Here is a 13010-nt window from a genome sequence, read left to right as displayed (position 1 = left end):
AGCACTTTTTTCCACTGCTCAAACTCCATCTTCCTCCCTTTCTTCTTCCGTTCCCGCGCTCCTTCTACCTGCTCTGCCTGCCCGCGTATCTGCTCAGCTCCTACCACCTGCTGGGTCTTACTGTAGTCCCATCCCCACCAAGGCTCGCCAGCACCAGTTAAAATCAACTACAAGTTGACCTTGGTACAGCCCCCCATGGAGTCAGCTGAACATTATCTGGGCTTGGATGATGTTACACGAGGTACCACATGTAATATCTTTCTCTTGCTTTTATTGTTATGTTCACTTATTGCTTATTACAGCTGACTGTGGAATATTTTACCATCCTCCATGAAACCCCACCATTGGAGACTCTTCTTAGCCCTACTGAAGTGACAAAATACTATTAAAGTTGAAATACCTTCTTCTCCATGGCGGACCCCAAATTTTGTGCTCCGGTATTAGCTACAAGTTTCTTACCAATTCCAAAATAAGGTCAGGTCATTTCATGAACCAAAACTGAAGAAACTTTTTAATCTATTATATCTATTAATTTTTTAATCTATTTATTATCTATTTATTAACTATTTTATCTATTAGTTTATATAACATATATTTCTAAAGCAAGAATTCAGATCTCAGCTTTCGTTAATACTTCCAGGTTTTTTTTTTTCCCTTTTCCCACCTTTTAGCAGGATTTCCTTTAGTATAGTATCTATGCCTCATAAAAGAGATCACAAATTCAGGGTTAACCCTTTTTCTTTAGGGCTCATTGGAGAACAAATATTTGAGAAATGGCATTGTGGTAGAATTTAGGTTCCTACTGGGGCACCTGGATGGTTCAGTGGGTTAAAGCCTCTGCCTTCGGCTTAGGTCATGATCCCAGGGTCCTGGGATCGAGCCCCACATCGGGCTCTCTGCTCAGCAAGGAGCCTGATTCCCATTCTCTCTCTGCCTGCCTCTCTGCCTACTTATGATCTCTGTCTGTGAAATAAATAAACAAAAATCTTTAAAAAAAAATTTAGTTTCCCACTATTTATCTCTTTACCTATGTAACTTGCAAGATTAAAAATGGTTGGTTCTGGGCGCTCAGTGGGTTAAGCCACTGCCTTCGGCTCAGGTCATGATCTCAGGGTCCTGGGATCGAGTCCCACATTGGGCTCTCTGCTCAGCAGGGAGCCTGCTTCCCTCTCTCTCTCTGCCTGCCTCTCAGTCTACTTGTGATCTCTCTCTGTAAAATAAATAAAATAAAATCTTTAAAAAAAAAAAATGGTTCATTCCAGTGTCACCTGGATGGTTCACTCGGTTAAGCGTCTGCGTTTTGCCCAGGTCATGATTTCAGGACCCTGAGATCAAGCCCATGTCAGGCTCCAGCCCCATGGCAATCTCCCTGCTCAGGCAAGAGTCTTCTTCTCCCTCTGCCCTTCCCCAGTGCCTGTGTGCTTATGTTTTCTCTCTTTCTCTCAAATAAATAAATAAAATCTTAAAAAAAAAAAAAATGGTTGTTCCCATATCTCTATTTTAGTCCAAAGGGATAACACTATGTCTAATCTTGACCACATCTACAGAATGAAATCAAATGTTTAAGTCTAATTCAGAATTGGCCAGGATCCAGGAATAAGAGAAACAAACAATTCAGGAAAAGAAAACTGTAGTCCCTCCAGTCTAAAGCCCAGGAGGTTTAAAAAGAGTGATTTTCTGGTCTAGCCCAGAAACAGATTGAATTTAAAATTATAGATTATAGTTATATTTAGAGCCTTCTTTGTATAACCTTTCTTAAACACCCCATTGCCCTCACTTTGATATGAATAACATTAAGAAAAAAAAACAATAAAATGCTTGTCTGGCAGCTGGACTTTTGTTTCAGAATTCTGGTCAGTAGGTGCAAATTAGATTGTTCAACACAATGGGGCACAAAAGCAGTAATATCATAGTTAACAGGAGGTAATGTGACTTCTTTTCTTCACAAAACAAGATAAAGTGGAGACGAGAACTCTTCCACATTTGAGTTCTAATTTTATATGAAGTTTGGTAAAGGGATTGGGAAGTTATAAAAGGTAAGACATATATATTTAATTCACATTTACTTAATGTTTAATGTATGCCTATACTTTGCTAGATGCTGGGAATACAAAGTTCCAACAAAAAAATAAAACACAATTTCTGGCTTTGAAGAGATATGCAGATTATTAGAATGTATGTGTCTTTGGTTCTGAACTTAAATTGCAGTATTGGGCTATGTGTAGATTTTAATGTAAACATGTATTCTTCTTCCTGCTATGATTAAGACCTCTCTTCATATTTGTCTGCCCTTGCCATCTTTAGGAGATCGTCAACTTCAACTGTCGGAAACTAGTGGCTACCATGCCACTGTTTGCTAATGCAGATCCCAATTTCGTGACCGCCATGCTGAGCAAGTTGAGATTTGAGGTGTTTCAACCTGGAGATTATATCATACGAGAAGGAGCTGTGGGTAAAAAAATGTATTTCATTCAACATGGAGTTGCTGGTGTCATCACAAAATCCAGTAAAGAAATGAAGCTGACAGATGGCTCTTACTTTGGAGGTCAGTGAGAAAGAAAGTGGCACTGAGCTGAATGTTGCTTCGGTTATGTGTCTTTCTCAGAATTTTGGAGATGTCAGAATGTTGATTTGTGGGTTTGGGGCACAAAAGCAGTAATATCATAGGTTTTGACTAGGAACTTGTATTCGAATTCCGTAGAAGTATCTAAATGGCATGTTTTGACTAGGAACTTGTATTTGAATTCCGTAGAAGTATCTAAATGGCATGTTTTCACATTTCAGTGTCACACGCTCAGTGTGTATATATTTACTGTGTTGGTTGGAGTATCTTGTTACCTTCACAAACCGGAAGTGATGAACACTGGCTTAAACCAGAAGGAAAATATATTTTTGTCTCACACAGAAGTCCCAGGAGAGTCAGGTGGCTCTCCTCAAGACAGTTTTCAGGATCCCAGATTTCATTGATTTTGTCGCCATCCCCTAGAGTGATTTTCCCACTAGAAGGAACTGGTTCCTCTCCATCATGTTAGGTATGGCCCACAGGAAGGGAAGAAGGGGACAGAGGAAGTGACGAGTGAGCAACTTCTCTTTAAAGGTGTACCGAGAATTGTCCCTGTCAGTGCTTATTTACATCCAATTGGCTAGAATTGAGTTATGAGAGTACCTGTAGGTGTAAGGCAGGCTGAGGAATGTAGCCTCTAGTTGAGAGGTGTGAAAGTCAGGGTTCTCCTAAGAAACAGAACCAATAGGAGGACATACATACAAAAGGAGAGTTATTATGAGGAATTGGCTTATGCAAATATGGAGACTGACAAGTCTTGTGATTCGGCCATTGACAAGCTGGAGACCAGGTGGGTTTTGTACAGGGCAAATTTACAAAAATGTTCTCCATCTTTACCTCTATTTTATTTAGTTTTGCATTTTGTTACTATTTTATCATAGTTTACTGTATTTATTATGCATACCTTGATTACATTTTTAATAGTAACCCATCCAGCATATATTTTTGAATATAGTGTGAAGTAAGATTCTGTATTTTTCCCCAAAAGAGATCAAGTTTTCCACCATCACACATGGAAGATTTCATTCTTTCTGCAAAACATTAAAATATTTCTTTAGTAATAAGCCAATAGAATATAGAGTATGGTGACAATAATAGCTAATACTATATTACATATTTGAAAGTTGCTAAGAAAGTAGATCTTAAAAGCTCTCATCACAAGGAAAACATTTTTGTAACTATATTTGGTGACAGATGTTACCCTGATTATTGTCATCATCATTTCTCAATGTATATAGATATCAAAGTATTATGTTGTTGTCATGAGCACGGTAGGAAGGCACACACACGAGTTGTATCTTTCCACAATGCCAGCTTTATTCAATCGTAAAGCAAGGTTAACATAATTATAAAGCAGGTTCGGGATTCCGAACTCAGTGACATTTCACTCTTTGTTCAACTTTGCCTCTTACCACCACATAAAACAAAGCACAAGAAAAGTTACACAGCAAGAAAGATAGTACAGGGAGTAGGAAGTTAAGACACCAAAGATGAAATCAGTCTATGAGCACGCAGTTCAGTAAAGGCCTCCATCTGTGGGGTCAGCCCTCAGCGAGGGCTGCTTATTATGTCCAAGCAGTGCAGGACCTCTGTTCTGTTCAGAGATCAGTCCGGCAGAGCTTCAGCAGCGGCCGCCTTTTTGATGTGGCCAAACGTGAAAGGGTCAGTGTCTTGAAAGTCTGATAGTTTGCTGCGAAAATCTTTCTTTTTTAAAGGGATTTAATCTGTCAGGGGCCTTTGCAGAACTCTTCTTTTTCTGCTCTTCATCATTCTGAGGGTGCCGTCTACTGGCGCTTATTTCAGTATCTGGTCTTAGCTGCAACGCCTTTGGCTCTTGTGTCACTGCTTGACATTTCATGCTTGATGTGGGTGATTCCTGTTACTCTCTGTAGTTGCATACCTGAAACTAACATGTTGTGTCAGTTACATCTCACTTAAAAGAAGAGAATCCTGGGTTGGGGGAGATATATACATATATATTCCACTAGATTTTTTTTATATATCAGGAAGAAAACCATATAGTCTTACCTTTTCTAGTATACATGCAGATTCATAGAGGGACTTTAATCATCCCAATCAAAGATGCTTCCAGGTAGTATTGAGACAAAAAAGTAAAACAACTACAGGGAGGAGCCATTATGTTAATATATGGACTTTAGGGGCTCTTTTGCATAGAGGAAATAATGTTAGAACAAGCAGAAGGAGGAAACTATTTTTTCTTAGTTTCTTTTCTTAGTTTCTACCAATTCTGTTAAAACATTAGAAATTTAATGATTAATATTAGACCTCTGGTAGTACAGTATCAGGACTGGGCAAGCTTAATGTTAAAATGTTCTTCAACATCAAGAAACTGAAACGTTTTTTTTAGAAAAAGGTAAGAAGTCTGTCTTCAAATATCTATAGGCTTATCCTGTAAGAGGCAGTTCAAAGGAAGCTCTTTTCCTTCTCCTAAGTGAGGTATAGAATAATGGTCCTTATTAGTTTGTGTTTATCCTTCACAGACTTTATAATATATCTTCTCTTTAGAAGGCTTCTCAGTCAGAATCAATGTCTCCCACCTTTGTGTCTCCATAGTACTTCTCATAGACTTCCAGGGTCCTGGTCTCAGTCTGCCTCACACTGAAATTAATTGTGTAGTTGTCTGTCTTCCCTCGTATATTCCGTGCATGCATCCAAATCATCGGTGGGCTGTTTAAAACCAAAGATGCTCAGGCCCCACCCATCAAAGATTCTAAATCAGTAAGTCCAGACTGGAGACAAATTTTTATTTGTTCATTAGAGACTAGTCAGCCAGTATATTTGATTCCCTAAAAAAACAATCAGTAATGATTAAAAAAGTATTCAAATCAAATTAGTAGTTGAGAAAAAGACAACAAATTTCATTTTGTTCAATAAAATAAATCTATGCTGAATTTCAGAAGTATTCTTCAATAACAGCTAAGAAATGCTAGAAAAGGTTTTGAATTTTACTAAATGCTTTTTTGGAATCTATCAACATAACTATAAGGTTCTTATCCATTAACCTATTGTGGTTGAATAAAATATATCAACTCGGGGTACCTGGGCGGCTCAGTGGGTTAAAGCCTCTGCCTTTGGCTCAGGTCATGATCCCAGGGTCCTGGGATCGAGCCCCGCATCAGGCTCTCTGCTCAGCGGGGAGCCTGCTTCTTCCTCTCTCTCTGCCTGCCTCTGCCTACTTGTGATCTCTGTCTGTCAAGTAAAATAAATAAAATCTTTAAAAATATATATATATCAACTCAAGATAGGTAGCTTCCTTGACTTTCTCTCTCACCCCTGAAGGATACTTTGGAAGTTTCCGGCTTCCCCTTCTTCCCACTCTTTGTCATGATTCTGTGCTGCATAATTAGCCCCTTGGCCTTTTGTGCACATTGTTCTAGGAAAAATAGATTTGGAAAAGCTAAGACCCAAAATTTTCTACTTTAGAAAGCACAGAGCACTAATGTTCAAATAAAGAAAGAAGTAATTGAAAGCTGACAGGGTAAAAAAATAAAAGTGTATATGTACTGTGCAAGTGTGGGGAAAGGTGGTTTGGGAGGGAAAACATTTTTGAGGCAGTTATGGGTGTGTGATAAATATGTAGAAGAAACATCTGGAAAGTATTTTCTGGAAGTGTTAATTATGCATTAAGAGTGTATTTTTACATTTGATGTACATTTTTGTCAATTCAAAGCAATTTTTAATTACTATGTAGTTATATTTGCTAATATGACCAAGGTTTTATACAAACACTGGAACACTTATTTCCCTAGATTTATCTGGCTACACTATTAGTAAAGTCAGTTACAGTAATAAATATCCTTGTGTTGACTGGTAAGATCATTTCTGGGATAAAAACTATTTGTCCTGATGTATTATTGTTTTTAACACATTGTAGCCTGCCTATAGGTGAAATTGGACTGTTATTTATTGTTATGGTGGCTATTTTTGTGATCCCCTAGCTAATTTAGGATTATCAGGTTTTGTTTACCTCTTAGCAAGAATAAGAAAACTTTAAAAAAAATGTATTCTCTATTTTAAGGAAGTTTAAACAATCTAGGCATTATTGTTACCCGAAGTCTTCTTAGGTTTCACAAGTAAAGCACTGTGTCTGATTCTCTGTTTTCTTTGGTATTAAAATACTTCAGATTTTACTTCTTTATGAGTAATCATTCAGTTCATCTAATTCAATAGTTCATTATACTGAAAACTTAAAAAAATAAAGTCCGATGCCAGAGCCGAGATTATACCTTAGAGTTTCTGATGGAATTGAGTGGGGTTGAGATCCAAACATCAGCATGTAAAAACAAAATCCCCAGAAAATTCCAAAAAATTTTCACATTATATATATATATATATATTTCCCTTTTTATTTTCAATAAACCTTTTTAATTTTTAATTTCAGAACAACTTTAGATACAAAATGATTGCAAAGATTTTACAGAGAATTCCATATATCCCATACCCAGTTTTCTGTTATTAATATTTGTCATTACTATGCTTTATTTTTCATAATTAATAAACCAATATTGATACAGTATTATTAATAAGTACTAAATAAAACACATACTTTATTCAAATTTTCCTAGTTTTTACCCAATATACTCTTTTCACCCAGCATACCATTTACTTCCACATCCTCTAGTTTACTCTTTTGAAAAAAAAAAAGAAGACATTTATTTATTTTTAAAGAGGCAGTGGGTAGGGGTATAGGGCAGAGGGAGAGATCCTTCAGGCAGACTCCCCACTGAGTGTGGAGCCCTACATGATGTGGAACTTGATCCCGTGACTCATGAGAACATGACCTGAGCCAAAACCAAGAATCTGACGCCCAACCAACTGAGCCACCTGGGTGCCCCAGTTTGCTCTTGTTTTTTTTTTAATATAAGATTTCTTAGGCTTTCCTTGTTTTTGATAAACTTCACAATTTTGAGGAGCATTAGTAAGGTATCTTAGAGCATATCTCTCAGTTGAGATTTGCCTGATGATCTCATGATTAGATTAGGGTAAGTTTTTTGGAGAGGTAGATCACAAACATAAAGTGCCATTATTTTTGCATCATATCCAAGGGTATTACTATCAATATGTCTTATCACTCTTAATGTTAATGCTAATCACCTGGATTGAGGTAGTGTTTGTCAGGCTTCTCCACTATAAAGCTACTTTATTTTCTCCTTATTCCATACTTTTCTGTTTGAAGGATAATCATTAGGCATAGCCCATGACTAAGGACTGGGGAATAGTAGAATAATATTCTACTTTCTTAAGGGCAGAGTATATGCATAAACTATTTGAAGTTATTCTAAATGGGAAATTTATTTACTCTTACATTTAATTATTCACTAAGCCCATTTTTATTTATCAATATGGACTGGTGAATATTTATTTATAATTTGATTTATAATGCAATACTACTTTATTTGTTTTTATTTTTTTAATTCCTATGTAGTTAATATATGGTGTTATATTAGTTCTGGGTGTACAATATAGTGATTCCACAATTCCATGTATTACTCAGTGCTCATCTAGATAGGTTAACTCTTAATCCCCTTCACCTATTTCACCCTTTCCCCTACTCAACTCTCTTCTGGTAATTAACTGTTTGTTTTCTATGGTTAAGAATGTTTTAGGTTCATCTCTTTCCACTTGCTTCTTTGTTTTGTTTTTTAAATTCCACATACGAGTGAAACCATATGGTATTTGTCTTTCTCTAACTGACATATTTTGCTTAGTGTTATACTCTCTAGCTCCATTCATTTGTTGCAAATGGCAAGATTTCATTTTTTGTGGCTGAATAATATTCCATTCTGTATATACCACATCTTCTTTATCCATTCATCCAAATGATGGATACTTAGGCTGCTTCCATACTTTGGCAGTAAACATAGGGGAGCATATATCCTTTCAAATTAATATTTTTGTATTCTTTGGGTAAATAAATACTGGTGGTGCCCTTACTGGATTGTAGGGTAGTACCATATTTAATTTTTTTAGGAACCTCCATACTCTCTTCCACAATGCCTGCACCAGTTTGCCTGCCCACCAACAGTGCACAAGGGTCCAGTGCTACTTTATTAATTATGCTGCTCAAATCATTCAAACTTTGGCCATTTGGACCTCTTTCAGTTGACCCCTGTGCACCTTTGAAGCACTCCTGTTATTGTGGTTGGGGGGGGGTATTTTTGTTTGTTGTGTTAAGATTTTTTTTTTCTAGCACTGTAAGGTGTTCCTGGAACATTTTGTGTATTTCCTGCCCAGTCTTAGATTTAGCCATTTCTCTAAGGATCCCTGGTTCTATTCATTGAAGAGTAGTTTTAGAAACTAAGATTTGGACATCAGGTGTACTGTTACTACTGGACTATCTTTACTTCTACACCCTCTCAGATGACAAGGCAAAGAGGTATATACTCATATACTAACCTGTGTGTATACATATGTCTATAAATATTTCTGTGTATCTATCTATTAAGCTAAACATGAGTTCATGCTGATATTTCCAACTCCAATCCATCACCATATGACTTATGACCTTCTCTTCTTGTTTATCTGTAATACTTCACTCAAGAGTTAGAAATCTGGTTTCCACTATATATTTACTTTTTGTTCAATTGCAATATTCATGTGCAGTGGTTTTGGAACTGTAAATCTGTATATCCATAGGAAATAACTTTATCAACTGGAGTATGAATCTTATGTAAGGTTCTTTTTGCCTCTCCACTCATTGCAAAGATGCTTGGGTCAGCATCACACTTCCTAATCTCCCTCAGTGAGGTGGTTTCAACATTTATAATACATTTATATTTTTTTGTTACATTCTGCATTCTATCCTGAGAACTTCTGACTTCCTAAATTATTTTTTTAATTTGCATAGTATTTGGCTCACTTTTCGTGCTGTAAAGTTTTATAAGTTTTAACAAATGCTTATTGACTGGTATTCACCATTATGATATCATACAGAATAGTTTCATCACCTCACAAACACTTTTTTCTGCTTCTTATTCAGGCCTCTTGTGTTCTGAAACTTATGGCAACCACTGATCTGTTTATTATCTCATAGTTTTTTCTTGTCCAAAATGTTATATAGTTGAAATCATACAATATATAGTATGGTTTTGTAGAAATTTCAAATTCCGATTGTTAAGTGCTATAACATTGGAAATTGAGTTTTATATATTAATCTTTTATTCAGTGATCTTCTATCCTCACTTAACAGGACTTTGGTCAGTTCTTTGGGATTTTCTTCATAGATAATCTTGTCATCTACGAATACAGACAATTGTGTTTCTTTATTTCCAATCCATGTACTTTTTATTACCTTTTCTTATTTATCTGGCAAGGATTTCTAGTACTATATTGAATTGGAGAACTTTTATGCCCTAACCTTAGTAGTCCTTGTAATGAATTTTTTCCCCTTGATTTTGGCTTAATGCATCTACTTTTTCACTATTAAGTATGATGCTATTTGAAAGGGTTTTTTCATAGGTATTTCTTATCAAATTTAGGAACTTCTACCATTACTGCTTCTGTGAGAGCACAAGCAGGAGGACTGGCAAAGGAAGAGGGACATTCAGGCTTCCTGCTGAGCAGGGAGCTCACTGAGGGGCTCAGTCCCAGGACCCTAGGATCTTGAACTGAGCTGAAGGCAGACAGTTAACTGACTGAGCCACCCAGGTACCCCAATATTTTTTTAAGTAATCTCTACACCCAGCATGGGGTTCAAACTTATAAGCCCTGGATCGAGAGTTGCATGCTCTAACAACTGAGCCTGCCAGGCTTCCCAGGAGTTGTTTTTTAAATAAATACATATATCATGAGTGTACATTGTATACTGTCAATTTTTTTCTCTGCCAGCTCTGTGATTATTGTATGGTTTTTCTTCTTTAGCCTGTTGATATGGAAGGTTTTCTTCTTTAGCCTGTTGATCTGAATCAAATTCAGATCAACTGAATTTGATTTTGAATGTTGAACCAGCCTTGCATACATGAAATAATTTTTAATGGATTCAATTTTCTAATATTTTGATCACAGTTTTTCTGTTTGTGTTCATAAGAGATATACCTTGGTACTTATTCTTTCCTGTAATGTAGTTTTTTTGTTTGTTTTGTTTTGGTTTGTTTGATTTGGTTTTGTATTAAAATAATTCTCACCTCATAGAATGAAATAGAAAATATTCTCTCTGCTTCTATTTTCTGGAAAAGTTATAGAGAATTGATATTACTGCTTCCTTATATGTTTGGCAGTCTTCATGGATGAAAATTCATATTTTTCTGGTTATTAATTATTGATTCAATTTCTTTAATAGATAAAATGTTATTCAGTTTATCTATTTCTCATTGTGTGAGTTTTATTTGTACTTTCCAGGAATTTCTTCATTTCATCTAAATTTTCAATTTTAGGCATAAAATTGTTTGTAGCATTCCTTTATTATCCCTTTTTAATTACCCCAGGATCAGTAGTGATGATTACTTTCATTTATGATATTGATAATTTGTGCTATTTCTTTCTCCCTCTTTCTTCTAAGAATAAACATTTGAAAATCTTTTTAAAGAACTAAAGAACTCCATTGTTTTGTTTTCAATTTTATTGATTTCTACTCTAATTTTTATTATTTCCTTATTCTTTTAACTTTAGGCTTTATGTAATGCCTATTTTATTCCTGATAATTCTTTTGTCCTGAAATCTGCTTTGTCTGAAATTAATACAGCCACTTTAACCTTCCTTTTTTTTTTAATTTTTTTTTTTATTGTGACGAAATACACAAACATAAAATCTTCCATCTTCACTATTTTTAAGTGTATGGTTTAGTGGTTTTAAACACAGTCAGTACTACCAATACCACCATCCATCTCCAAAAAATGTTCATCTTGTAAATCTGCAGCTATCTATTAAACAAGAAATCCCCATTTCCCCCTTCCTCCCAGCCCTTGGCAACCACCATTCTATTTTCTGTCTCTGCAGTTGGTTTGGCAATACTCTAAGTATCTCACTTAAGTAGAAACATGTAGCACTTATCTTTTTGTGTCTAGTCTATTTCACTTAGCATAATGTCTTCCAAGCTCATCCATGTTGTAGCATATGTAGCATATTCCTTCCTTTTAAGGCCGAATAACATTTTATTATATGTCTATATCCCATTTTACATATTCATTCATTCACTAACAACTGGGTTGCTTTCACATTTATAGTTATTGTAAATAATGCTGCTATGAACATAGATGTAGAACTAGCTCTTTGAGACCCCATTTTTAATTCCTTAAGTATATACTGGCAAGTAAAATTGCTGGATCATATGGTATTTCTTTTTTAATTTTTTGAGGAATCTTCATATTGTTTTCCATAGCAGCTGTACCATTTTGTATTCTCACCAACAGTGCACAAGTGTTCCAATTTCTCCACATTTTCAACTCTTGGGATTCTTTTTTGGTTTTTTTGCTGGTAACCTTCCTAATAGGTACGAGGAGGTATTTATTATTGCTTTAATCTGCATTTCCCTAATGATTAGTGATGTTGAGCATATTTTCATGTTTGTTAGTCATTTGTATATCTTCTTTGGAGAAATGTCTATTCAAATCATTTGCCTATTTTTGAATCAGGTTGTTTGGTGTTGATTTTTAAGGATTTTCTATATATTTTGGATATTAATATCTTATCAGATATATGATTTGCAAATATTTTATTTGTCTTTTTACTTTCTGATAGTGTATTTTGATGCACAAAATTTTTAAATTTTCATGAAGTCTAATTTATGTTTTTTTTTAAGTTACTTGTGCCTTTGGTGTCATATCTAAGAAATAATTGCCAAATCTAATATTGTGGAGGTTCCACATATGTTTTCTTCTAAGTTTCATGGTTTTAGGTCTTACAGGTCTTTGGTCCATTTTTAGTTAATTTTTATGTACAGCGTTATGGCTCAACTTCATTCTTTGCACATGGATGTCAATTTTTCCCAGCACCATTTGTTGAAAACACTAGCCTTTATTTTTAAATGATCTTGGCACCCTTGTCAAAAATCACTGATCATATATGCAAGATTTTATTTCTGTACAACCATTTAATTTTGTAAAACTATTTTTTAGAGTAGTTTTAGGTTTACCACAAGCTGAAAGGGAAGTACAGAGATTTTCCAGAAGCTCCTTTCCCCCACTTATGCCAGCCTCCACCTTATTAACATCACTCACTAAAAGGGCACCAAGAGGGAACCTACATCATAATTACCCCAAGTCATGATTTACCTTAGGATTCGTTTTTATTATGGTATATTCGATGGGTTTAGACAAATATATAATGACATATATTCATCAGTATAATATCATACAGAGTATTATCACTGCCCTAAATATCTTCTATGCTTTCCCTATTTATCTCCCCTCTCTCTCTCTCTTTCTTTGAAACAATCACTGAACTTTGTATTACCTCCATGGTTTTGCCTTTTCAGGAATGACATGTGCTG

General features: G+C 35.4%; 1 protein-coding gene across 1 annotated transcript in view; it reads left to right on the top strand.

Moving 5' to 3' along the window:
- HCN1 (hyperpolarization activated cyclic nucleotide gated potassium channel 1) overlaps positions 1–13010 on the top strand; it is a 392857-nt gene that overhangs the window by 338254 nt on the left and 41593 nt on the right. Inside the window, exon 6 of the mRNA XM_004737910.3 lies at positions 2305–2545. Coding sequence (XP_004737967.2) covers positions 2305–2545 — 241 coding nt within the window. The remainder of the gene's footprint in view (positions 1–2304; positions 2546–13010) is intronic.

Source organism: Mustela putorius, unplaced genomic scaffold (assembly GCF_011764305.1).
Source record: "Mustela putorius furo isolate JIRA1106 unplaced genomic scaffold, ASM1176430v1.1 tig00000407_pilon_pilon_pilon, whole genome shotgun sequence".
NCBI lineage: Eukaryota > Metazoa > Chordata > Mammalia > Carnivora > Mustelidae > Mustela > Mustela putorius.
The sequence above is the reverse complement of the archived record's forward strand: the minus strand, read 5'-3'. Positions and strand labels throughout refer to the sequence as shown.